At 41.1% G+C, this 27,978-nt stretch overlaps 1 protein-coding gene across 1 annotated transcript in view; it reads left to right on the top strand.

Annotated features, from left to right (window-relative positions):
• Nucleotides 1-6,127: 6,127 nt before the first annotated feature.
• The window catches only part of Satb2 (SATB homeobox 2), a 171,008-nt gene continuing 149,157 nt past the window's right edge, over nt 6,128-27,978 (top strand). The window contains exons 1-2 of the mRNA XM_027925025.2: nt 6,128-6,271; nt 7,595-7,822. Of these exons, the coding sequence (XP_027780826.1) occupies nt 7,654-7,822 (169 nt within the window). The 5' untranslated portion in view covers nt 6,128-6,271; nt 7,595-7,653. The remainder of the gene's footprint in view (nt 6,272-7,594; nt 7,823-27,978) is intronic.

Genomic DNA, 27,978 nt, shown 5'->3' on the forward strand with positions numbered 1-27,978 from the left:
GGTGGCGCTGTCGGAAGAGGACGCTTAGATTCCCGGCCGAGACCCCGGCAGTGACCCGGTCTCGAAGGTGGAGGGACCTTAACAACTAGCCGAGACCTCGGGGTTCTTCGCCGCCACCTTGGGCCCAAGTCCCTCTGGTATTTCCCAGAGGAAAACGCACCGGGTAGCTAGCACTGCCCCAGCCGCTGCAGCCCCAAGGTGGGGGCGGGGAGGTAGCGGCGGCTCTTTTGGCTTTTCTTCCCCCTTTGCCTTGTTATCTCTCGGTCGTTTACTGTCGATTTCTACACATAAACTAGATTAGCAGGACAGTCATTTTCTCGCTGCGCTGCTGCAGAAGGAGCGCCTATTAAGATCCACCTATTAAGTTCTTGATCCTGGAAAACAATGAAGGGAACCCGAGCGCCCCCCCCCCCCATCCAGGGTGGGCGTTACCATGTATCACCAGGGTAGTGACCGGAGCCCGAAGGCCCTCTGCCTTCCCAGGCCTCCCAGCCAGGGCGGCTGACGGGGCATCCAAATCTTCCACCCAACGACTTCCCCGTATCTAAAACTTGTCTTCTGGTTATCCTCTCTTGGGGCAGGCAGAGCCCACATCCAACGATCCTCTCCTATGCTTGAGACCTCAGAGCAGAAAACTTGTCCTCATCTCAGATAGTTCCTGGGTGGACCAACGCGCCTTCCTTGCCCTGTCCGTGGACTCTGCTCTGTCGGTTCCCCCATACCTCCAACTCTCCTCCCCTGGACCACTGGGGTGCTAGGCTCCCCACCTAATTCGGTCTAGTTGCCCACTACCCAATTAGTCCTCTTCCCGGGTGCATCTCTGTCCAGGCCGCAGGGGCATGTTCTTTTGTGGACAGGAGGAGGACCTCCGCCGCCCCAGCTTAGGCTGCCCGACGGCTTCCTCACTGCTCCGCCCCCGCCCGGGCCGCTAGAGCCGCTGGAGCAGCCAGGAGTCATTTATCTTTGCCTGGTGCGGGTTGACTTGTCTGGTCGATGCCAACGAAGAAGGCAAGCGGATAGCGAAGTAAGTGTCCCCCGCCCCTGGGCTCCAGTCAGTCCCCAGAGCAGTCTGGGAAAGGGCTGGAGCCCATCCTGGTCAACTTGCCCTTCAAGGCGCGTTCCCCTCGGTGTTCTGGCCCCCAGCCCTTGTCCTCTTGGTGCATTGGATTTCCAGTCTAAACTCTGCTCGGGTATGCTGTCCGGAAAGTGTTGGTCGCCTAACTCTCTCCACAGACAGTACGCGGCGGAAATTGGCTTTAGAGCTGGCGTGGGCTTCGTTTGAAAGAAATGATTCTCTCCCGCCCTCCTCCCGCCCCCAGAAGGACAAGCTCAGGGGAAGAGGCAGGCCCTTTTTAGTTCCTAGAAGCCGTCGAAGGCTTTCGACGCTGGCAGAATCTCTTGGAGTTGTTTCTCTCGGTGGAAGGAGAACACAGCATAACTTTCGGGTGCTTTCTAAGAGGCAGCGCACTGCTTGGAGGGCCTCTTTGCCTGAGTGACCAAGTTCGAAAGCTGGGGATGAATGTTGGGCCTTCAGAGGCTGGGACAGCTCAGCGGAGAGCTGAAGACCCGCACAGGGCCCTCTGCATCCTATGCTCAGCCTGTCGGGCCTAGGCGGCCAAGAGCCGGCATCTAAGAAGGAAGGCTGACCTGGGTGGAAAGCCCACACTGTAACAACCTCAGTGTAGACAAAGAGCAATCAAATAATGTCATTAAAAGTGCAGTCCAAGAGAGAAAGGAAAGGAAAGGCTGGATGAGAGAGAGAGAGAGCAAAAGGGAGAGAAGATGGAAAGAAGAAAAACCATGCACATTTAATCCCAGCATATAAAGATTCGTTGATTTCTAAAATAACATATCTCAGTGTGATTATGAAAGACTGGCGACCTTTGACTAACCAACTGACCTAAGGGGGAATTAAAAGGGGGCGGGGGATGACGGAAAAGTCGGAGCAGATTCCCTACAAAAATGTCAGTGAAAAGCAAACAGGGATAAAAATATCTCCCAAAGATGAACTTCATGTTTTGAATACTAAGCAACATGCAAAAGTGAGTTTTGGGTAGAGATATTAAAAAAAAAAAAAGACAAACATAATAATTCTCTCTCTCTCTTTTTTTTTTGGAGTGTGATTTTGTTTAAGGTTTGGAAATAAACCATGTAGAGGAATAAAACCGAAACCAAGCAAAATTTTGAATAATCATCGAATTTATTTATTGTTCTAAAAAGCAGAAAACCCTAGTGAAAAATAAAAAGTGTTATTTAAAATATGTCTTCTTGGAGAAATTAAACATGCTGGAAATAACTGCTTACTTTAGTTGAAATAAGGTCAATACAAAAATTGTGCAGAAGAAAGCATATGTAATTTTAAACAGAAAAGGCCTTTATTAGGGACAAAACTGAAGGGGAAAAAAAACCTCAGACCCGGCATACATCGCAAAACTCCCTAGATTTCCTTTTTTAAAATCGAAAGAAATTTGTAAAACATGTTACTAAACATAACTCTACAAACATTCAAAATACATTTCTGGTAATAATTCATCGAATTTCACAGTTTCCTGTATGTTAAATGCATTTTCATTTATTTTTTAAATGTAATTTTAAGCAATTTTTTTTTGCCCAAAATGATAGATTTCTTTTTCACTATAAAAAATGGACAAGAACAATCAATTAATTTACTAGGGTTCAGAATGTAGCCATGATGTATATTTAATTGTACTTAATTGTGTAGTTTATTTAAATAACCCTTCTTGGGGGTTTAATAATTTAGAATCAATAGTTCCCTTCATAACATAATAAAATATTTACACTTTATAAAATATTAACTGATTAACAATACGGCCGTGTTGTTTATAAGAGTGTAACTAAAGTCCCCGTAATCTTGCTGTTGACACAAGCTTGTGAGGTTAGTGAAGTGATCCTTAGCGAAATGTAAATGAAGATCTTCAGACAGTGGTGTTTATAAAATAGCTCATTAATGACTTAGGATCGAATCGTTCCAACCATTCGCATCATCAGATATAATAATAGTGACGAATCAGACAGAAAAGATCCTGGCTAAACGATTTGCATTTTTTTCCCCCCAGAAGTACTCAAGTCCTAATATCATCAATTCTTCAGAGTTCCTGGACATTGATCCGGAGGTGGATTCCGCAGTTCCAACAGCAGGTAAGGAAGGAAACGGCGTCACTATCATTGTTAAGATATTAGTAAGAAATAACGCCTTTCCCCATTTTGGAAACCGGATAAGTTTGACAGTGGTAGTTAGTTTTTGCAACACCCCCTTCTCATTTCGACACGATATAAGATTTTTAAAAAAGTTTGCTGATCAAACTTACAGTTTGTTTCTTTGCTGCCAAAAATCTTTTAGCTACCATCACGGGTTGATTAACTTGAACCACTTTGCTCTCACCGACTTCGAATTCTGCATTTTCTCTGTCTCTTTTGACTGGGGGTGGGGGTGGGGAGGATGGAGTTTGGGGAGGGGGGGACAGGGAAAAGAAAAGAGATGCCTAAAACTCCCTGGGCTCAGGCTCCCCTAATGTTTGCTTTCATTCTCATCTGGGGTCGGATCGCCACTCGGGTCGCCTCTTGCTTCTTTGGAACTTGGTGGGAGGCTCCTGGGTGCAGAATTCACTGGGAATTAGCACCCAGACTCAGGCTGGGGACAGGTTTCGTTTCTGGGACCCTTTTTCTTCTAGAGCCCCTCAAACATCGCCTCCTAGACTTTGAACGCACCACTCATCGTCAGTAGGGAGAGTTTGTGCCGCGACTGGACAGCGGCCTGGTCCCAGGCATAATCGGCGGACGCAGCGTTCAGCTGTCCCTTCCCAAGTCCCGAATTTCCATAATTGCCCCCGAGCGCGTTTTCCGAAACAGAATTTAGTTTGGCCCTCTGGCGCCGCCGTACAGTCAGCGCTTCTTAAGGGGGACTTGCGGCTCGAGCAACTAGCTGTGGGAGAGTCCTTGGGGTCCTGGGGATTAGGAGGGGACAGTCAAAGTGTGAAGGAGAGACAAGAGGCGCAGCCAGCTAAAGGGGCTTTTCTGGCTTCAAGACCTCCTGAGACGTGTTCACATTTTCTCCCCCAAGGTCCCAGCGTCTAGTGTCCACCGACGCCCCAGGCTTCTCGCGGGGGCTAGGGCCCCTGCCCACGTGCTTTTTCTTAAGGAAGTCCCGCGTCCAAGCGGGACGTCAGGGACAAAAGCGCGGCCCAGAGTCCAGCCTGTTCGGCTAGTGCCCGCTCCACCTTAAATGTGCAGCACGACTGGAGCCCGGCAGCCGGCGGCCGCGGCCGCGGGAGTCGGCAAAAGTTTGTGCCTCTGTTACGCCTTCGCGGACCTGCTAGGGAAGCTCCTGCGCGGCCTCTCTCTAGGCAGGGAGGCTGGGTTCTCACCGCACACCCCTCCACGAGCTCGAAGCTCAGGGCCCGAACAGCTTGGGGTCTCCAAGAGCCCCAGTCCCGCAGCCCGAGGACAGGCAGCCCCACTGCAGTTGCAGTCGTCGCTTCACGGCCTCCAGGCGGCCTGAGCTGCGCAGCTCGCGGTGTCGCCGGCGCTGCGAGCGCTCCAGGGATGCCATCCAGGGATGCACCCCGCCCTGCGCCCACGATGCAACCCCCTCTTCTGTGCCACCCACAGCCCGGCAGGCGGTGGCCTTGCTCCTGCCATTCGGGACACCCGGGCTATTGTTCTGGACCCACGGCCGTGCCACCTCTGAGGGAGAAGCGGCCTTCCCTGAGCGCGCGGAGGCACGGAGCGCAGCGGGCCCGGACCGTCGGCTCTGCGCGGAGGGGGAGCTCACAGGCACCGGGAAAAGTTGCTCGGAGGGGCGGAGGCGGTGGGTGGTGGGCGGAGGCGGTGGGTGGGGGAGGCGATCGCCCTCCTATCTCCAAAGTCGAAAGTACTCCGCGCAGTTAACAGAGCCGGGAGCCGAGGCAGCTGCTGCCGCCTCTTACGCATCGGTCTGCGCCTCTGTGCCGGGAGACTGGGCATCCAGCGTCCGCCTGGTCGCCTCCGCCTCCGCGCGGGGACCAGTGCGCCTAGGGGCTGGGCGAGGCGGCCGCGCCCTGGACCCGCCACAAGGAGGAGGACTAGACCCCGGGCCCTGGCGCCCGCCAGCACTCAGACGCACCCACCCGCCGGCTAAGGCCCTCGCCTCGCGCCGCAATCGGTCCTCTGCCTTCGTTTCTCCGCCGCCCCGAGCACGAGGTCCTTGCCACCCTGCTCCCACCGCCGACTCTCTCCTTCCTCCTCCTTTCCTCCCTGCCTTTCACCCACCCCCTCTCCTGTCCCTCTGCCTCCTCCGCAGCCCTGCCGCCGTTGGGTCGCCTTGCTCACAGCGATTGATTGATTGATGTTTAATTTCCTGCCAGGCGGGGCCCCCCTCCCCTCGCAACCTCCCCAGCCCTCCTCCCCGCCCCCCACTCCCCTCCTCCATTGCGGTGGACCAGTCTGGCTTGGGTTTAGATCCGTCCCCCCCATTCTCATCCCGAAATAACCCAGAGACTTCCCCTACCCCCACCCCAAATTATTATTTTGAAGGCGCTAGATCTGGGGACGGAAAGGGGGAGGGGGAGAAATCGGAAACCGAGGACAACCCAAAAGGACTCACTTTGCCTGATGACTCAACGCAACTAATAATCATCTCCCTCTCAGTGTGTCTCTCTCTGCGGCTTGTCAGTGAGTCCGGCTCTGGCTGCTGGCAGAGGCGGCCGAGAGGGGAGAGGCTGGAGGTGACAGCTTGGGCGGCAGCCGCATTTTCTTCTGCGTGCCGTCCCGGGTCCCTGCGCCTTCTCGGCTTTTGGTGGCACCGGCCCCACGGCTCTGGCCGCTCCTCCTCGCGAGCTAGGGGCACTGCGAACCCGCCGCCGTTGCCGCCTCCGGCGGCTTCCAGTTCTCAGCCCTTTCTCTCCAGAATCGGTCTACTTCCCGAAGGTGTGAAAGGCTCTTTCAGCCTCCTCTCTTCCCCCCTCCTCCGCCGTCCCCTCCCCCGCTCGCTCGGGTGCCCCTTTGGAGGAGTCCTCCTTTCCCTCTCCTCCTCCCCCTACTCCCCCCCCCCCCAATCATCATCATAACAACCATCTCCGCACCAGAAGAAGACACCCTGACCCAGGACCTTAAACGTTAGGACCCGGGGAAGAGGAAAAGGAAAGGAGTAAAGAGAAAGGAAGACTAGGAGAACACTGCAAAGAAAAGCACCAGAAACTTTCCACCCTGGATTCTCTACTTTTGCTCCATGGACAGAGCCCCAGCCAGCCAAGTTTCAGACAGACCGTGAGCAGTAAGTACGCAGTGCGAGGGCTCCCGCGCGGTGCTCGGGAGTTCGGGGAAGCCCCGGGCTGGCTAAGTTCTTTCCTTGCCGTTCTCACTCCTCTGGACAGAGATGCCAGGAAGTGCCGTGGAACCCTCAGCCGCAACCCTTTCTCTCCCTCTTTGCATCTCTTACATCCTTCTTTTCCTCCTTCTCTTTGCCACCCCCACCTTGTCTCCTTGACCCGCGGCTACGCGGCCTCTCCCGCGGCCAACGCGCCCGCGAGGATTCCCACCGCTCTGTGTTGTGCCGGGTTTCTGCTTCTCCCGGGTGTCAGCGACAGTGCGAGCGTTGTTTCATCAGGTGTTTCTCCTCCTTTCTTGCCCCCACCCCACCCCAGTTCAGGGGTGCCGAGACCTGCGACTTCTGTAAGGAGTGCGCTGACCGCCAAAGGACCCAGAGAAAACTTTCTGAAGTGATTTTAAAATTGGAGTTGATAAAGGCTGCTCCTGCACCTAAGGATGTACATGATTTTTGCTCTGGTGTTTTATGCTGAAGAGCTTTATAAAAGCATTTAGGATCAGATGAAGATAAGAACGCTCCAAAATATTAACGATTGTAGTCTCCGCTTTTGTGATGGAGGTTATTCTTATAAATACCTCCGAGTGTTTTGGGATGCGTATTAATATGGAGTTAGGGTTAATATTATGCAGAGTGTTTGTGTCTCTGTGTGTGTGTCTCTCTGTGTGTGTGTGTGTGTGTGTGTGAGAGAGAGAGAGAGAGAGAGAGAGAGAGGAGAGAAAAAGAAAATATGCTCCGTAAAGGTACAAAGTGAGTATTCAAGTGTCCTTTTTACCTGGCCTTTGGCCATTTTTAACATATTTACCAAGGATTCATTTGGTTATGGACTTGGGTACACCCCCGCTCTGTCCAGGAGTGGGTGAACCCCCTTTTTTTAAAGTTGTCTTCTTCTGCAACCCTGACCCCCAGACGGCGAGGCTGTGGTACCTCGGAACGGTTTATACCAACCCTGCCCTAATGAATGGTCCATTCCTAGGCGTCCATGGGCTCCTAGGCGTCTAGGGGCGCCTAGTCTAGCCGCTCCATCGAGGGCTAACTCTTAGTGAAGCCCCGACTGGGCAGGGTCGCAGCACCCCAAGCTCTGGGCTTCTTTTGGGCCGCCCAGGGTAAGGTTGGACTTGCTTCCAGCCTTGGGCCCCTCGGGCGGCGTGGGAGGAAGTTTGTGTGGCTGTGGTGCAGCGCTCTGCCACTGGCCTGAACGTCTATCACGTGTGTGAGCGGTTTTCCCTCTTTTTTTCCCTCCCCCTTCCCTCCCCTCCGCCCCCTCCCTAGGTCCCTGCGCGTTTTATTGCGACCTGCCGGTGGGAACTTTGTCTCCGAATCGGAGCAGCATGGAGCGGCGGAGCGAGAGCCCGTGTCTGCGGGACAGCCCCGACCGGCGGAGCGGCAGCCCCGACGTCAAGGGGCCTCCCCCGGTGAAGGTGGCCCGACTGGAGCAGAACGGCAGCCCCATGGGAGCCCGCGGGAGGCCCAACGGCGCAGTGGCCAAGGCCGTGGGAGGTAACAGCCTGGAGCAGGGAGGCGCGCGCAGCCCGCGGCCCAGTGATAATGGCCCGGGTGTCAGGGTTCAGGTTGATTAGGCGCTGTTTCGGTGTAGGATTACAGGAAGTCAATTCCAGGTTGCCAAATAATGCCCTAGTCGCCTCTCTGCAACTGGTAGCTTCATCTCGAGTTAAAACAAGAAAGTGGTTTACCCAGAGGGTGGCATTTTTTGGGCACTTTGCCACTGTGTGCTGAGGTGTTGGCAGGTTTATGTCACAGCCAGCTAACTGTTTCTAGAATTTCCTAGAGAGCTTTTTAGTGATTTAATTCTTTTGCCTTGCCTCAGACTATCTGTTGGAGGGACGAAGTTTAGGTGCGATGGCTTTGATGGGATAGTTGTTAATGCTCAGGCTAGTACAGAAACAAGCTTTGGTGTTACTTTGTAGTTATGACAGTGCTTTAAGATGAATGAGTTGGCAACTGGGGCTATATCCTACCTAATTTCAAGTGAGAAATAAAGAATCACCATGGATCTGTCAGGCCCTTAGAAGCTTTAATGCTACCGTAGTCTGTAAAGTTTAGACGCAGGCATTTGTAATTTTATTATGAATTAAAGAACAGAGGAAAATAGCAAGGTAACATTGTTAGCCACCTGCTATTTCCTCTCCCAATAATTTAATATTATTTAAAGAAAGTCTTTTGTTGTTTTTACTACTTAAACAGCTACTTTCTTTAAAAGTGATTGGTAAAAGTAATCTGAAAAAATAAAACTAAATTTAAACATTAAAATATTTTGGAGGGTTTATATGCCAGTTGCTTAGTTGTCTTTTATATATAAAATGCACTGTTCTACATGGTACATTTTTGTGCATTTGGGTTTGGGATAATATGCCTTTAAATATTTTACATCTAGGTTTTTCCACCTAATATTTCAACAGTATCTTATTTAATATAATTCTTGGTTATTGGGCGGCCTAAAACAATACAAAACCCTGGCAAAACTGAGTGATAAGCTGCCACCACCATGTTCTTCGTGTCCCTGATGTGTGTTTTGAAGTAAGATACTTAGGTTGAAATGTCCATTCCCTTTTAGAGAGTTAAAAGCATACATTTTATAAAGTGACATTTTAAAAACTTATTTTGATATTTATTTGTGGTAGATGTTCAGCATGGTTTGTCTTAATTCTTTATACTAATCACGTCCCTTGAGAAGCATTCATTCTCCCAATTTTCAAAGTTTTAAAAAAATATATTAGGTTCTAGAGAGTGGCTTATAAATCTTCCCTTTTGGAGCTGTGAAAATATACTTTTAATGAAGCAGAAAAAAACTTGGTAGTTTTGTGATCCACTTTTCAAGAGTGGAGTTTTATTATTGTGTTGTCCTGAGGCTGAAGCCACAATCTTGGTCTTTTCATATAAATCATTCATATGCATATAATGAACAAAAATATATAATGAATATGGTAGAACTAAATGCAAGATGGTAAGTGCTGATTTTGTTTGAAAATTTTTCAGAAATTCTTGAAGGCAGTATATTCTGAAAGTGCCCCGTCTGTGTAAAACATCTTTGGACTTAAAATTTCAGTGTTTGTGAAACCTAGCAGAATTCACTAAATACAAAGAAGTCTGTCAACATTTTAAAATGTAATTATTACCAATTGTGCGTCCATAAATTAAGGTTGCTTTTCCCCCTTTTATATCATATTTGACTGTGAAAGAAACTGCCTCTTTTTACTGACCAGAGGTAACTTTGGTGTTAAATAGTGACTGCTTTTTGAATTTTTTGAAACTATAATTTATATTAGACCAGATATTGTGAATCTGATACAAACTAAAATTTTTGTCTTCATGAAAAATAATAACATTTGTTTCAATAAGCTGCTTTAGTCACCTTTTCTGAGGTTTTAACATAATTTAGTAATATTGAAGGTTCCCAAACTGAAAATAAACATTTACTTATTTAGTCTTAGTTCATACAATTTGTAATACTTATTAGTAAACTGATTAGAATAGTTTACATGTGGAAGATTTTTAAAGGATTTTTTAAAACAAGATTTTAAAAGAAAGCTTTTATTCTATGTAGTATTGAAAGAGATTAATTTAGACAACTTTAAAATATGATAACTTAGAATATAAAATTTTGATAGTACAAAGCTTTCTCATTGAATGTTAATAATTATTTTGTGGGTTTAAGTTTATATAGTTTCCAAATGTACATTAAGATGTTAATAATTTAATTTCTTTGTAACTTTTAATCATCTATATAGACTGGAGTAAAGCCAATCCTTTTTAAAAATGCACATTCTAAATTTTAAAAACTGTTTAAATAAATTCCTAGTTAGAGGTACTTTCTAATTGAAAGTCTTTCTTTAACGTGGGGTAAATATGAAATAGATTTAATTTCTACCACTCTACATCCTTTTGTTTAAAAATTTTAATAAGCAATATAATAAGCATGGATAACTATGAAATATTTATAACTCTTCATCATTTATTATCATTTTCAGATATATTTCAGTCTTATCTATGTCATAAAATGGGTATAAAATGTTTTAAGAACAGAGCTCAAAATTTGATAGCTCATATGTGTTAATCTTTAGTGTTCTTCTTTTTAAAAAACTCTCCCCATACAAATAGGAGAAATCATTAAGTTAATTGGCTGCTAGATAAAATAGCAATTTATCTTACCATTTTTGATAAGCAGTGAGATAGATAAATGTTTTTAATACATTGGTTGCAATGGTAAATTATGTTGCTATTATTCAAATTTTTTAGGAAAAGAAAAGGGAGTTTTTAAAATTTTTAATGAGAACCAAATATTTATTATAAAAAGGGGGAACATGATTTTAGTGCTTGGATTTTACTGGTAAAGGTGGTAGACACTCTACCACAGTCACCAAGGTTGTGTTTTAAAAGGAAACTTAAAGTTAGTGCATTGTTTACAATGTGGTTAGCTTCAGAAGGCTCTATCAGAAACTAGATCAGTTTTGCTTTGTCTTTCTAACACTTACTAGGATGTTTTGCTCTTATTTAAGCTGTGTTTTAAAGCATGTATGTAGTAAAATGTAAGTGCTCAGATGTGAATGACATTCAGCTTTTATAGAAGGTCCTCAGGAAAAAAAAAAGGCTTATATCTCTTTAAAAAACATATGAAGGCTGGGAGAATGTTTAGAGCAGGCAAGAGCACCGTGGTGTTGACAGCTTTATATCCCTGCTGGGTAACATTCACTTACTAGAATTGGCGTCCCCTCTCAGCTAGTAATTCACTCCATAAGGAATTTGAAAAAGGATGATTAATGGTGGGGAAATTTATATTTGTGAAATTGTTGATTAAAACTTGTAGATCTGTTTGAAGGTTGAGAAAAAGATGAGATTATTAAGGATAATGAAAGTAAGAATCAGATGATCCTTTTTTACTGCATTAGCATAAGTTATCTCCAGTGCTTTGCTGCATGGAATGCTTCAGCCATACAACCTGCAGCCCAGGATGAAAGTGAAGCCAATCAAGTTTCCAGAGGAAACCAGGCATTCTGCCTCCCTCTTGGATTGCTGGAAGGTGCTGGCCAGTTGTGCTTTAATAGCGATAAATTATTTGCTTCATTCATTGTTAACACAAGCATTTTCGCTTTTTAATGTTTGGCTTAAAGAAGAACTTTCAGACAGCTTTATTTAAACTGAATGAACAGCGCTTGAATAGACCAGATGGTGTATTTGCTGATAGGAGGCATTAAACATCAGAAATCTTTTTGTTATTTTTCATTTTCCTATGAATTTTTATGATTTTTGAAGGTGTAAATGTTCTAGATTTTAGGGAAAATATTTAAACATTGGGAATATCTTGTAGAGATATCTGCTTTTTTGAAAAACAATTGCTTATTTTTGAAAAATAATTTGTTTTTAAAAAATAACAATTTAACGTTATCAAAGAACTGCAGGTTGAAGTTATCTGATCACTAGACCTCATCTGCTTGCTACCAGGCAGCCCTTTCAAGAACTTAACTGTCTTGTTACAAGGGGAAAAAAATCATTATGCATTATACATTGAGGTGTTCAAATAGGGGAGCAAATGTGATCAAGATTGTCAGGCAGGGCCTCATTTAGAGCTGAACATTGTCTACAACATCAGTTAGTTTAATTGTCTACATGTGGAACATTTCCTTTTAGATTAAGAGTGAAGAAGCGTAGTTCAAGTCAGGTGTAGACACCATGTTAACAATAATAGACATTTTGCTCTTTGAAAGAACTGCAGATACAAGAGTGCAGACATTTCTATATTGAAATGTATGAAATACTTAAGGATTTATAAATATAATTGTCAACATGGGAAAGATGGAGAAAACTCCATTTCCAAAGATGAACACCATAATGTTTGTAAGAAGGACTCATAATTGCTTCAGAAGAGAAAAGACTGTAGTTACCTCTCCTGACCATTTTTTTTTTATTATTATTTTTTTTAAGGTTTAAGTTCTTTTAAATAGAGTGAACTTAGACTTTAGGGTCATCCAACAATCTAGCATTTCTTCTGTAGTTTTGCTGAGGTAGAAAAATAGCCCTTCTCTAAAGTGTTTTTAGTCCTTGGCCTGTTATTAAAATAAAGATATACTTGGTTAAAAAAATATATGCAATGGAACATACACATTAAACAGAACATAGGGTATCCGCCCCTCCAAGTCCTGAGCATAATTTGGTGTTTCAAGTAATTTTGGAAGCCTTATGTTCCATCAGCAGAAACCCACTGACCATTATATATTCAAGATCATCTGCAGTGAAATGTGTGTGTGTGTACGTGTGGTATGTGTTGGAACTACATAGATGTCCCTTAAGGCATCTGTTTTTTAACCCCTTCAGAAAATAAGCAGAATCATCTTTTTTCGGGGAGTTGTAACTAGCAGAATCAGTCTGTATAGATATCCTGTATTCATTCTTTTTTCCTTAAAAAAAATTTTTTTCCCATCTGTCTCTGTAGGGAAGGAAAGCAGACTAATTATCATTTATTAGATATCTAAGAATATTAATTTGAGTCATTTTAAGAATAAGTAAATCAGTTTTATTCCAGGTAAGACTGGTAATTATTTGGTATAGCTGGCAAGATGGCAAGCAGTGAAACTTGGCGGTTCTACTTTGATAATTTAAAACCCCTATGTTTCTTTTCTTTTGAAAAAAAGCATTAAGTATTGGAACAAATTATATGCATATATTTAAAAAGACATGTTACATTAAAGGGGTTAGACGAGTACCAAATTGTATTATACTCTTGGATTATTTTTGTTGTTGTTGTTTCTGTTGAGGTAAAATGACATAATATCTCACCATTAAAAAAGTTTCTTTCAACTAATAACCCCACATTTTATGCATAAACTATTTACATAGTTTGTTTCATTTCAGGAAGTCAAATTTCATCCTACATAACATGGGAATCAACGAAAAAATCTTTATATTTTTCACCTAATAAGTAGGCTGTTTCAAAACCCATACAACTAATGTATAGTTACGTAGTAATTTTTACTATCTTCCTTACATGAATGCTGAGATACAATGGCATTTTGGAACATATTTAAAGATAGAGCATTTGACAAAAGTTGTATGTGTAACAGTTTGTCAGTGAAAAGTGACAAGTGGGAAATGACAAATGAAATGTTGGCATCATCACTCTTTATTTTGATAAAAATGTCTCAATTTGCAGTGATATAATACTGTTTCATATTATTTCATGAGTTGTGTGTGAGATGCATAAGGAGAATTTAGATTTTGTGAACGGAAAATTAGCAGCCCAAACTCTCTTTTCAGAAGCTTTGGCAGCAAGTTCCCCTTTCCCCCTACTCCCCAAGAATAAGAACAGCAGTGAAATGTTGGATCTAACCCATCAATTTTAACTCATTATTTTATGGAAAAAAAAAAGGAAATAACTGAAAATGGTTTCAAGTAGGAGACCTTTATGCTTAGCTCAAAAAATGAAGAAGAGAGTTTGCCTTTTAGTTTTCTTCTTTTCTTCATAGCAATTTGAAAATGAGTGATTTCCCTCTGCTGACTTTGATTGTATAGGTCTTTTCTCACTTGGAATCACTACTGCTCTCTAGCATTAATTTCGGGTGCCAGTAAGGAGAGCTGTGAATTCCTTTTATTTTAAAGTGTAGTAGAGATTTTGAAAATGTCTCTGTGTTAAAAATGGATCTTTATATACAAAGGATTCATCATCCTACTACTTAAAGATAATGTGATAGATATTTCAAAGTCAAAGTAGACACCCTGAGTGGAATTGAGGTATGAGTTAAAACAACAGCCATTTGAGGACTCTCTCTCTCTCTCTCTCTCTCTCTCTCACACACACACACACACACACACACACACACACACACCACACAAAAACAACCCACAGATGTAGCTCCTTTAGTATACCATTTTTCTATTTTCTGAAGTCACATTGCTTCCTTTATTGTTACTGATCAACCAAACATTTATTTTCTTTCTTAACATGGAAACAAGCCCATAGGCATGGCAGGCTATAGTGTTTCTGTAAAAATGTTTCATGATGGAGTTTTCAAAATAATAGAACTCTATATAATTTTTTCAATTAGCAGAATTGTTTTGCTGTTTAATAGCAAATGATTTAAAAATTGTGGTAAAATCAGTATAATTAAATGGCAGTGAAAGACATAGAAGTTTGCCTTCTACAACTTGTGTCTTTTGCTTTTTATTTGCAAAGTTTTACTTAATTCCAGATTTAAAGAAAACTGGATAGAAAGACATAATATGCATAAATGTGCTTTTAGGTATGTAATTATGGCAATTAGATTTATGGTATGATTTTTCCCCCTTTTTAATTGATGCTTTAACTTTAAAACTTAAAGAAAAAGTGTAGTGGATGTTATAGTTACTAGTTTGACAAATGCCTAAAGTGCAGAAAAATGCATTAATAGAAATTTTAAGAATTTGAAGCTTGCAGTAAAGTTATCAGCAAGCCATATTAGTCTATAGCAAACATATTTGTTATCTGTGGTTATGACTCATTAGGATAGTAAGATCCTCTGGGGAAATATATTTCAGTTTAGTAGTTTCTGATATTATTTGCTAGTATAGGAGACAAATTTAGTTCTGTCCCTAACTAGTTCCCTTATTATTGAAATGGAGTTATATCCTAGCACAGTTGGTTATTAAACTGTAGCAAGACATAACAGCAAAGGTAACAAAATTAAGGAAAGCACTGTAAGCAACTATTTATAAAAATGAATGCATTTCACATCAGAGTAACGGTTTGGTGCCCACTGATGGTTGCATAGTTATTGAAATGTGCACAGCAGCTCAGTGTCTTTGTTTCCTTGAAGATTTGCACAGATATGAGGGAAAAAAAATTGAGACTCTAGTTAGAGCAAATGTTTTCTAAAGCACCAAGATCAGACACAGGTGATTTTCAGGCACTTATCATAGAAACAACTTGAATTTCAACATATTTCCCACAGTTATCTTTTTCTTTCTTTAAAAAATATAATTTACTTGGGTTTTGTATTTGGCTGGAAAGCAAGTGTATCAGTTCTTTTATAACTGATTATGATTGCCTTTTTTAACATAAGAAAATATTTTCTTTGCAAAGAGAGCAAATTTGGTTAAATATCATACCCAAGATTCCTGGAAAATGACCAAAGGCATAGAGTAAAAATAACCATAGTTTTAGAACCCCCGATTATGCCCTATATTAAAATAGAACATTTTTATTACATTTGTTTTAATTATTTATTCATATAAATAGGCAAAATTGACATATTTTAATAGCTTATTAGAAAAATGAATTCATATTAAAAACTTCAAATTGCAGTGTTGTTGAAATATTATTTTTGGGTTAGCAGAACAAGAACTTTCTTTTGTCATAATCCAAAGATGGTAACTGAGCAGCATGATAAATGTCTCTTTAAGTGTCGTAGTAAAAGAAAATGACTTGTCTTCTGAGGCAGTGGAGAGTTTATGTTGTTTTGGACCCATTTCCCAAGCAGTGATCGAAAACAGATTACAATAACAATTATACAGTCAGAAGATGCAATATCCATTTCTGCTTTAATTGAGTGAAAGAATAATAAAAACATCATTAAGAAAAATGAGGTGGACCTGTCACACAATGTACAAATTTTTAGTCTTGGAGAAGATGCAGAATAACTGAAGTGCTTTTTTTGCTTATTTTGTAGTGCTTATTAGCTAAAATCTGTTTTGGGGAGCAACAATTTGGCTCTCGTTCTTCTCTGGGAGGTTCAGAGAGGAGCCCACAGGAGGTGGTTGACCAGGAGACATTAAAAGTGCTCATTGACTTTATTTTCATATACAGTTTGACAAGGGACACTACATTTTCTTACATTCTACCTGAGGTATGTAACTAAGCCCTAACCCCTTTTTAACCTGTAGAGATGGAAGTCAGAGGTAATGTCTGTTCCTTTTGTGATAGAGCCCTGCCAAAGCAAGGGCTAGGTGCTGTCCCTGGCCTGCTGCTCTTCTTCCCAAAGTCCTAACCAGGAGAGAGAGAGAGAGAAGGCTACATAATGAGCCCCCTGTTTTCCTTCTTAGCAGGCATGGATTTGTGGGGGAACCTGAGTTTCCATGTATGTACATCACTGGATATGTACTCAGGTGACATCGACTGTCACTTGAGATGCAGAGGATCTGGCTTCGATCTGCAATCTGCAATCCTTTGAACCATTACATTGATAATCCTTAACATTGTTGGGTTTCCAGCTCTCCTTCCCCAGAGTCCCGCTCTCAGCAACTCCAAGCCGGCAGGCAGCAGCCAAGATTGGTGGCTAGTTTTTTTTGCCCTGAGCTATGTTTGCTACTACTCTTTTTATGGAAACTGTGAGCTCCTGAAAACCTGGTGATGACAGTGGAATTAGCCCAGGCATCCTGCGCCTGGAGGGGCTACTAAAACTGCAGATACTGCTGGCCACCGGAGCAGCTGGAGCCCAAGGATGGACTAAGTTGACACACTGAGAGGGGGAAATTTCTTTGATCTGTTGCTCAGAGTTTTCTTGGGTCTAATGCTTAAAAAACCTTTCTGAGGGTGGCAAAGCGAAAGGAATAAGATAGGCGGTGTACAGTCCTGGTTGGGAGTCTCATGTAATCTCAGAACTGTCCTAAGCACAAAATCATCCCCTTCAGAGTGGAATTTATATCCAACAGTCCAAAAAAGCTTTTTAAAATTTTTATTCAGTCTAGAGAGTCTAGTTAATAGCGCCTTCATTAAAATACTTTTGTCAGCAAAGGGTTTTTCAGTTTTAACATTTACATAACCTAACAGTGCTGATGAATGCCACGAGCTTTAAGGGTCTATTAGTGGTTCCGTTTTTTCTGGACTTTACAATTTAAACCTAAACATTAATTCTGGGTGGAACTTGGCATAATGTCTTTTTGCCTCGGAGGGAATTTTTGTTGTACAATAATAAGTGTTTTTTTTTTTCATACAATCACCTTCTCTATGATCCCCCACTCAAGTAAATCACAATTAAATAGTCAAGGTTTTGAAAGGGCATCTTTACTTTTAAAAAAAGAGTGATTATTTTCGGTGAATTTTACAATTTTCCATTAATTCACACTGCATACTAATGCTTTTGATAGTAGCAAGATCTGTGAAGCTGATAATGTAATGAAAATACTTTTCTTCTTTTTCTCTCCTGTATATGAGAAAGTCATATGGTGACATTTTTTATAAAATAATTTTTGATGATCCATGAAGCTTATAAATCAGTGACTTAGCTTCTTAATTAGAAGCCGAGAGATATAAAAAAGTATTTTATGTTACCTGCAATTTTAACATTGACCAGAAGGAAGAAAATTGGAATCTTACTATAAAGTGACTGAATTTTCCAGTATTAGCTATTTTGGAAAATATACTAAAATTCTTCCAAGTGATTTTTTTCCTATATATTGATACTGTGGTTATAATTGGATTATTATGGAAGTATGATTACATGGTAATTGGAAAATTAAAAACAAGTGAAGAATTCTAGTAAAGATAAATTATCTATCGTCATTGTCTGTGACCCAGAGGTGTTCAGATTGTTCATTAAAGTCCCTCCAGGAGTGAGGCATTTGCCGGGCAGGGCAGCGCTAAGCCAGAGGACTCTGAAGTGTCGCCTAGCTTTCAGGTTACGAGACACCTTCAGATACCTTCAGACAAGATTTTGTCCTTTAGAGCTGGCGAATATGGTATTAGGAGACTGAAATGTGTTTATTATTGAAGAGCAGATAAAGCCACTTTATGAGAGTAAATAAGGTGATCCTGATTTTTTTTCCCCTTTTCGAATGAATCTCTAGGTAATGTACAGCAAAAGTAACTCTATTTACACGCTCATTCATATGGCAGCTTTGGGCCTTAAGCATATTTTTACAGCTAACTTTAAGCCCCCTATCCCCCTCCCCCCCCCCAAAAAAAAAAAACAAACACAAAAAAAACAAATCTTAAGTTTGCCAGTGCTGTTGCAAATGATCATTAGTCCCCAAGAGACTTTGAGGAGAAAAAGAATTGTAGGAAATGCCGTGACTTAGTAAGAACCATTCTGTTTCATATGTATTTTTTGCCACTATGGCAAAACTGGGGGCTGACCAGTGGCAATATGCAGAATGTACAGAATTCCAGTTAACACAGGGTCAGGGGATAAATGTACCATTTTTCACACTGTTCCAAGTGGTTAGTGGAAAACAAGCTACAAAGTAATTCCTTCGGCCCCCCAATAAAAAGGTTTATAGCAAAATAATTCTCAGCCCCATAATGGGACTGTTGTAGGTTTGTGTTTGATATTTGTAAGACTGAAATCCAGTCCATGTACCCAAACTAAGCATTTATTGTAAACAAGTTAACTGCCAAGAGCTTATATTCTGTCAAACATAATTACATTGAAGATTGATGTATAGCTTGGAAGTGAGGTGGAGGGAGACAGTTCTTTTTTCACCCAGGAAGGCTCTGAGATGCGGCTCTCTTCTTCCTTTGATAGAGTGACTCAGTGAAGCCGTCTTCCCCACAGCCGGCCTCTGGTATGTATAATAAACATAGGCTTGCTCTTGAAAACAGATCTATTTGTCTATCCCTCATCTGTTAACAAAATAGAGAAATGAACTTAAATTCATGGGAGCTGTTAGGTACAGTTTCTCATATCATCCTCGTCCAGATCTGGCCGGTCCAGATCTGGCCAGCGATGGCGTGAAAATAAAATAGCTGCTCTTACCTTGTGGGCCACTCTGAAGTGTTCTCACAAACCTACACCCATACCTTTAAATTAAGCTCGAATGAAACCCTTCTCCCCTCAGTATGGGGTTTGGAAGAGAGTGCTTGGCTTGTCTTTTTGCCATTTTATGTTCAGCTCACAAGATTAACACTGTTTTGAAAATGTGGCCTGGGGTGAGGGTAGGGTTGACACTAAAACGCTTCTTTTTGAGACTTAGAAATTGTTTTCGAATTAAAGAATTTATAAATTCAAGGAATTTAGGGGAAGTGATATCTTTTTGAGCTTGAGATGTTCATACCTGGAATTACTCCCGATTTAAACAACTGTAGGCAAGGTGCAGTGGCGCAAGACTATATAGTCCCAGCAGTTTGGGAGGCTGATGCAGGAGGATGGAGAGTTCCAGGCTAGACTGGTGAGTTTAGCAAGATTCTGTCTCAAAAAAAAAAAAAAAAAAAGCCTGGGGATGAAACTAATGGTAGAGTGCCCCCCCCCCGGTTTAGTACCTAGTACTGCAAATAACAAACAAACAAACAAAACCTACCCCCCCAAAACAAAACAAAAAAACCAAACCCAAACCCTAAAACACAGCTGTGCTAATCTTCCATGTTTTTTTCATTTGCGGAAATGAAAATTTTATTTTTTATTTGACGTGACAGTTTCTTACTTTTTTGTTCAGGAAACAATCACTTTAGGCTGCTTTGATAACACTTCTCAAAGACAGTAAAAAAGTAGAATAACATTCCTTTTTTGGGCAATAGCCTTTGGCTAATCATTTTAAAGGTGAAAATAAGAGTTTCAGTGGATTTCTATGCAGCAACTTACTTGGTTTCTTTAGTTTTTTAAAAATTAAATTTAGTATTTTATTTTTGAAATTATATAAATTATACAGATTATAAAGAAAATGTCTTAGAACCATAAAATGAAAAAAAAATTAATAGTATACTAGTCTTCTCTGTTCTGTTTTCTTATTTAAGTAATTGCTATAAATTACACAGGTACATGTATACTTAAAATATTTTGTCTGGGAAGTATTCCATCAGACCACAGTTTCCCTGCTCTGTAGGCTGGGTTTTATTAACTTGATCTGAGTCACAGTAATAATATCCTACGTATTGCAAACCAGAGATCTCAGTATCCCCTAAGGGATCTGGAAAATGCACTCTATGATTTTGACTTTCTGGCTCTCTCAATCCTCCTGTTCTTTTCTCTTCTTCCTTCCAATGTTAGTTCTTTCAAGAGCCTGGATGCTATTGCCTCTGAACAGGCATTTGTTAGGTACACAAATGAGGGGCTTTTAATGGATGGGATAGGGTGAGGTGTTTGCCAGTCCAGTAAAGCTCAGCCGTGTGAAGTCTGCATTCATTTCTTGGTGATCATTTCTATGCTCCTATTAAACATCCATAGATGTTTTACTCTTTGAATCCTAAACATAGACAGTAGGATTTTCTTTTTGTGAGGGAGAAAGCCTTTCATTTTTTGCTATAAAAACTTTACTTTTCAGTTTTTCATTTGATAAAAATCTTTCCACTCTAGTTTGATTTCCTTTGAGGATTTACACCAGTGTTTGATCTCAATTTTTAATAATTTTTGTGAGTTAAACTCCCCAAAGAAAACATGCTTGTGCTATGAAATATTCCCACTAGAAATCTGGGTAGTCTTGTCTTATTGAGAGCTGAGTGCTTGATTCCTTTATTAATTCCTTTGTAGAGAACCTTAGTACAGTTAACCTTTCCTTAACACTACACTGGAGAAATTAATCAAGGATTTTAAAAAATTGTTTGAATTAGATAAAATAACATTTAGGCAGAACTTAAAACCTGAGGTGATGAAGCAAATGTTAGTACAAGGACCATTTTTATTGACTCCTTTTTTTGACTCATGGGATTCCAGATTGCAAATAGCTTTTCCAGAGAGGATAATGAGAATGAGGGGAGAGGCAAATAGGTCTCCATGTAAATACCATTTTAAAATTATCCCTTAGAAGCCTCCAGAATAAAATTTGACTTAACAGAGGATGGAAATCCTGGTATTTGTGAATTATGATATAGTTCCTTTTAACTCACCAGTGAGTCCCAAGATTTTGTTAGGTATGCATTTCTAACCTCCTGTGAAAAGAACCTTCATAATTTACTTTCACATTAAGGGTCCTTCAGCAGAATGCCTTACCTTTGCACTTTGTGTGATATCCAAACTTGTGTCTCTACTTTTTCTTCCGTGAAAAAACAAAAGCATTTATTCCAGGATCAGCAAACATTTTGTTTCCCTGTAGCTACTAAATTTAAAAAAGATGCCGCAGTCTCTCAGTGTGGGACATGGGAAGAACTACTGACAAGACCCCCACGGACCCTGGGTATGTGCAGCCCCTGAGCACGAGGTAGCTTACTCTTTTGAGTCACATACTATACATTACGATAGTTCATGTTGATGCACCAATCATTTGTGTCCACTGTGAACATGACAGCCCTGTGGTCTGGCGAGCTTCCCGTGGACAGGACATGAGCCCCTGAATCTGCTTGTGCAGATCATTTCCTAGAAAGCTGATGCTGAATGCAGTGCAGGAGGCCCATAGTGATTCGGACAAGTCTGACAGCTGGGGAGTTTTGTGAAAAAACCAGAATCAGTGCTGCCTATTAATGGTGGTGATTGATGTCTAACTGGAAATAGCATTTTTTTAAACTGAACCAGTTTATTTTGGGAGCACTATAGGTCAGGCTCAGGGTGGGCGGGGGATGGAAGAGTACAGACTTGACTAAAGGTGGAACTCTCCCTCATGCCAGTGGGAAGCCCGGTACACCTGACATCAGGGAATTCAGTTCTGTGGGTGAGGTTTGCCATGGCAGGTTCCCAGGTATAGCTCTGATTTTGTTTCTGAAGTTGTCACAACACACTCCCTGAGTGTCTGTTAGCCGTGGTTTGCAAACTACCAGGCCAGCTAGATCTAGCCACTGAATTTCCGTGTTTGAGTTGGACCTAGGGATCTGGATTTTATCCTTCAGCCTTCAGACCTGACTTCAGGTTGAATTGTGATCTCTCAGCTTGACGACAGTCCTAGAATCAGAGGTGTGGAAGGCCAGAGCTAGTCTCCCTTTCCTATCCCTTGAAGTCCACTTTGAGCCTTTGGGGTGATCAGTGAGGGTCTCCCATCCCTGTCCTGACCTATGTTTGTTCGTTTTTCCAAAGTTAAGATAAGCCTGAGGGACTGCAAAGAAGTGTATGGTTTTATCAGAGAGAATTCTGAGAATAAAATATTCTCTGATAATCATTCCCTACTCCGATGTACCCTGCAAATATTGGGAGAGGTTTCAAGGATTTTTATTGTTGAAACTTTAGTTGGGGGTCTAACCCTGAGTTGCATGTGACAGCTGCATTATGGATAAACACAAAATCGAATTTTTGCATATATAGCTCAGTTTGTCCTTCCTCCTAATTTTAGAATTGACCATGACTGTCCCCCTGTACATCCCTGAGAACTTGCTGCTGTTCCACTTCTGTCTCAGCTTCTTTACAGTAAGAGTTAAGGACAAGCAAAACTAACAACACAAATAAGTGAATAAACCCTTTATGATGAATCTGGAGCTGACAAGCATACGGTGGGGGGGATCTGCAGCAGTTTAGGGAAATCCTGAGGGCCTCTGGCTGACCCGAGGATCAGTACATAGCTCTCTCACAGTCAATCAGTGCACTTCCATTTTTCCCAAAATTAGTGACAAAAATTTTTTTCTACTTATTTTTATTACACTATCTGAAATTTCTTTCATTATGTTTATTTGGGATAAAATGTGTTTCTTTTACAGTGAAGGCAGCATGCACTGTATAATGATGCTCTGGCCCAGGATGGACTACATGTATGATAGTAGGCCCACAAGATTCTACAACTAGTGATGTGTTGTGGCCATGTTAGGTTAAATACACCATGTGAGGTTTGCTCAAGGGTGTTTACTCATGCATGTCTCAGAACATATCCATGTTAGGCGAAGCATGTCTATTTATTTGAGAGATAAGGAGACCACAAAGCCATTCCCCAGCAAAGTGTAGTATCTTTTTATCTATAAATCTCTAAAAATTCTGAGATCAGACCCTGTTGGGAGTAGGAGGCTGAAATGGAATGTGGAACCCATGGCTGGCCTAGCTCTGAAGGTCAGTGCCCTGGAGAGCAGGTGCAGGACAAGGGAGAGTAGGAAAGACACACTTGATTCTTTTTGAAGTTTTCCCTGGGACCCCAACACGGAAGTGAGAGAAACCTAGTCCTTTCTGTTTCTGGTTGCAGTTCTTGGCATTCAACTTTATTATTTTAGGGTGGGAAGAAAAGGCTAGAGGTTACTACTGGCAGCTTATTTCCTTTCTTGTCTCTGACTCAGGATGTGTGTATATGTGTGTGTGTGTGTGTGTGTGTGTGTGTGTGTGAATGTATGTGTGAGTGCATGCTGTGTGTGAGTGCATGCTGTGTGTGTGTGAGAGAGCGTGACAGAGACAAAAAGCAAATATAAGGCTGTAGAACAAGTAAGTTATTTTATTTTTCTAGTAAATTTATATTAGGAAAAGATACTCACTCATTCCTTTCCCTCTTTGTCCTCTTTGGGTGGTAGAATTTGTTTTGGTCTTTCAAGGGCCTTTGTCTATGATCTACTTACTGTGGAGGCTGCAAAGTGTGGTGCTTTTCTCCAGTTCAGTGTATACAAAGAACAAATATCCAAGGCTCTGTCCGGAGGCCTTTGTAATCTTCAGTTAGCCCTAGAACCTTTTCAGGTCAGAACCTGCTCTGCTGGCCCCAGGGAAGGGAGTAGGTCCTGTGGCTGCCTTACTTCCAGAAACAGGTGGGCTTTAGAAACCCTTATACAAGGGGGAGGAGAAAGGCTAGCCTGCTATCATCTCAGACTGGCTTTTGTCATTCAGAGGGCAGTTCCAGGAATGAGGGTGGACCAAGAAGATACAGGGTCTGGGGCGGAGGCTGGAGAGCAAACTCATCCACACCACCCCATTCACCAGAGCCTTTGTCTGCTGAGTGTCTGAAAAGTAGACATGTTTGGTTTCTCCTCCATACCTAGTGCAATGCTTAACACCTCAGAGGTACTTGGAAGGTACATTGACTTACAGGCACCACAGACCACTCATTAGCCATACCAAGTGATAAAGGGTCCTTTACTAAAAGAGTATATTTTGGAGTATATTGTTTTGGAATATATTGTTTTCAAAGGAGTAGAGTTGGGATAACCTGCCTCACGGTGCTTCTTAGAGATATTTCACTTCTCCCATGATTTCAGCTTCTTAATTTATTAAATGAGAATAATAACAACTGTCTCACAAGGTAACTATGAGGAGAAAATAAGGGTACATATGTTTGACTAGGTAGTGCAATGGAAGAGAGAGGTTTGCTTGCTGGTCCAACTTTGTTGGGGGGGGGTGACTGAGTCCTGTCAAGGAGACCCGGTGCTGCTGGCTTGACTTTTATCTTTCACTGTTGAGGTAGAACAATAGGAGCATTCGGGAGTAACTGTTCCTCAGGTCACTTTCATAGCCAGTGTGGTGGCATTTCCTGAGGACTGTAAATGTTCTTTAAAGTGAAGGGAAGGAGGGGAAAAAGCCTTACCTTTATTAAAGAATTTGGATCAGTATAGTTAATTAAAAAATTGCAGCCTACAGTTTGGTTGGTGATTCTGAGAAGGAAATGCATTGGATTTTGGAGTTTAAGCAAGAGGGTTTCTGTTCCTGAGTCTCCTAATATCTAGAACATAGAGAAAAGATAACCAAAGGGCTAAGAAGTGCCCACGACAATCACATAATTGTTGCAGTATCAGTTTGTGATGAATTTATAATGTGTGAGAAAAACCATTCTATGTGTTTTTTTGGCGGACTGTTTAAATTAGTACCATCTGATAAAAATATAATGTAAGCTACACATGTAATTTTAAGTTTCCTAGTAGCTTCATTTAAAATACGTTAAAGAAACAGGTGAAATAAATTTCAATAATATTAGTTTTAACTCTAAATCCAAAATGCTATTTCCATGTGCAATTAATTTTTTAAAATTATTCATAATATATATTTGGTTTTATTTTTTATTTTTTTGGTAGTAAGCCCTTCTAATGAAGTCTATTTTACACCTATGGCATATCTCACTTCAAGATAAGATATATTTAAGGGCTCACTTGCCACATGTGTTTAGTGACTACTGTTTTGGATGTGCAGTTTGAGAGCATGAAGTTAGGTGCTTCTTGACATGTCACCTTTGGCTATGGGCAGGTTGAACTCTTCAAGCCATTATTATTTGCATAATAGGACATACCATGATTATTTGTATCATTTGGCTATACCATGATGAGACATTCAGTGACCATCATCATTACTTTTATTTTTTAAATGTTTTTTAGTTTGTATCATAACGTTGCATATAGATTCTAAAAAAAATTGGTTTCTTTTTTTCCCCTTGGTAAATTATACTGATAACTAAAAAAAAAAAAAAAAAAAAAGAAAAAAGAAAAATAGATTCCATTGTTTGAGAACTGTGTGTCAAAGAAACACATTATATAGTTGAATTCTCTCGACAACTCTGACATAGAGATTATTGTTTGCATTTTAGCTGGAGGAATTTGAGCCTTAGAGAGGACAGATAAAGCACCCATAGTCACTTACACAGATAAGGAGAGACACTGTCAGGATCCCACCCAAGGATCACCTACTTCCAACTTGCTGCTGTTCACCACCACATCTAACCACCTTCCCACATGTACCAGTTCACATGGTTGCTGTGGTGCAACAACGACCACAGCTACACATTTTTTTCAGAAATAGTATCATTATGAAATGGCAGTTTCAGCATCATTGCTAATGACAGCTGGAAAAGTGCATTTTTCCTAATAGAGAGAGGGGTCCAGGTTTATTTTGCCTCTATGACAACAGAATTCACCATATATCCCAATCGCCAGAGTAAGTCTTAGCTTGGAGCAAATGGCTCGGGCCTGGGTGCCTGTCCTCCAGATTGAACTACCTGCCTGCCTCCTGCAATTGTAAAAGGCTTAGCAAGGCTTAGAATCAAAAGGTCCAAAGTTCTCTACTTGATCAACTGGAAATGGGTCTGTGTTTCAATAAAAAGAAAACTAATGCTGTAAGCTCAAGATACAGGGTTAGAATAAGAGTTTTTCTGTTTTCTGCTTCTTGACCATTTCTGAATTTTGTTGTAAATGCATCTTATTTTACATTGGTTTCTTTCATCAGAACTTATCTTTTAATTCTTCCCATTTTGAATCTATTTTTTGAAGTCTTTCTAAACACCTTCACTATCTTCCCATCTACTGTCCCTTTCTCCTCTTTCTTTTTCTTTTTTTGCTTGTGAGAATCTTGTGACCAAATAGATAAATATCTCTTTTTAGAGGCATATATTTCTACTCATCCTTTTCCCCCTTCTCTATACTCATTTTCTACTCATCCTTTTATGGCTTGTCTCCTATAGGGATTTCCTGTTTTTGAAGGCTTTAAACCTATGCCTGAAGCTTCTTGCCATCCTTGATTTTCGTTGTACAATTTTACTGTTTTTCATTTTTCTTGTCATTCCCACGGGAAACTGCATTTATTTTTCCTGACTTCATTTTTTTTTTCTAAAAACTGCTTTTCATTATACAACCATAATTGTTTGGGTTGATCAAGTTCTAATAAGAAGGTACATTTTTCTGTGGGTTAAATATAACCTGTTTGTGATATTCCTGGGTGTCTCATATATATGTGCTTCAGAACGAATCCTATTATCATGCATTCCTTGTTAATGTTGTTTTATTTTATAAATGACTTCAAAGTCCTTTGCTTTTACCCAAGTAGGTGATGCCTGTTGGGGATGGGCTTGCTTTTTGACTGTAAGGAGTTATTGCTATTGTGTCAGGTGACAATTACTTCCTTCAGTCACTGAACTAAAATGCTTAGAAAATATCTCACTTACTGACAATAGTAAAACACAAGTTTCTACATGTTATAGAGCTCTGTGTTTTTATGTTTTATTTCACATGTGACTGATTGAACTGTTAATATTATCTTCAAAAATTGATAGGATCTTAAGTTTTTTCAGTTGACTATAGACTTGAGAAAGATTTATGGTGTCTAAGTAATGGATACATGTTAGCTTATGGAGCAACTAGATTCATTTAAAGGTCTTATCTGTGATTCCCAGATGTGTGACACTCAGATGTTGACACTAGGAACTGCACATGGATTTTCATGATTGAAACTTATGTACACATAGGTATTAGTGGTTAAGTAGCTTATGGCACCACTGGCTACATGGCCCTATGTGTGCATATGCTTGAATCATTAGAAGTAGAAATCAACCTGCTTCCTTGGACAAAGATCATATACCAGTATGTAAGAGTTAAAAGGGCTAAATGGGGGCTATTCCCTGTTGGTAAGGCCTCTCTTGAATGGGTCCTATAAAATGCCATTATGCTTACTCAGGAAGATTTTACAATGCTGTCAACTATATGGAGAGCAGGAGTCATATAGACTTGTTCTCACTTATATCCCGGGAACCACAGGGGATAACTGGCACATAGTAGGTGTTCAGTGAATAAATGCTAGGCAAATGAATGGTGGCAGGGATAATTTGGAGGAAATCTAACTCATAATATTCATTACAAGTCTTAAATATGTTTGGTGATAAACTCACTATTAATAAATAAACATTTCATACACCAGAGTGGGTCACAATTAAAAACTATATTTTATAAAGCATCACATGGCCAGACTAAATCCTTTTATGTTTTTGAAAAATTGGTCTTCTCTATCCTTGTCTCATGTTTTTCATGAATCTGTGTAGATAGTGTAGCTGCAGACAGTAATCCTGCTTTGTTGTTCTCAGAGTGGACATTGAGTCAATAGCTGTCCCAGGTATGGTATGGTGAGACTTGTTAAGAGTGTTGTGCAGTCTTAATAATAATTACCATGATCTTTAGTGATAACGATTCTTAATGAGTATTATTATTGTTAATAATGATT

The sequence above is a fragment of the Marmota flaviventris genome, chromosome 11, assembly GCF_047511675.1.
Source record: "Marmota flaviventris isolate mMarFla1 chromosome 11, mMarFla1.hap1, whole genome shotgun sequence".
NCBI lineage: Eukaryota > Metazoa > Chordata > Mammalia > Rodentia > Sciuridae > Marmota > Marmota flaviventris.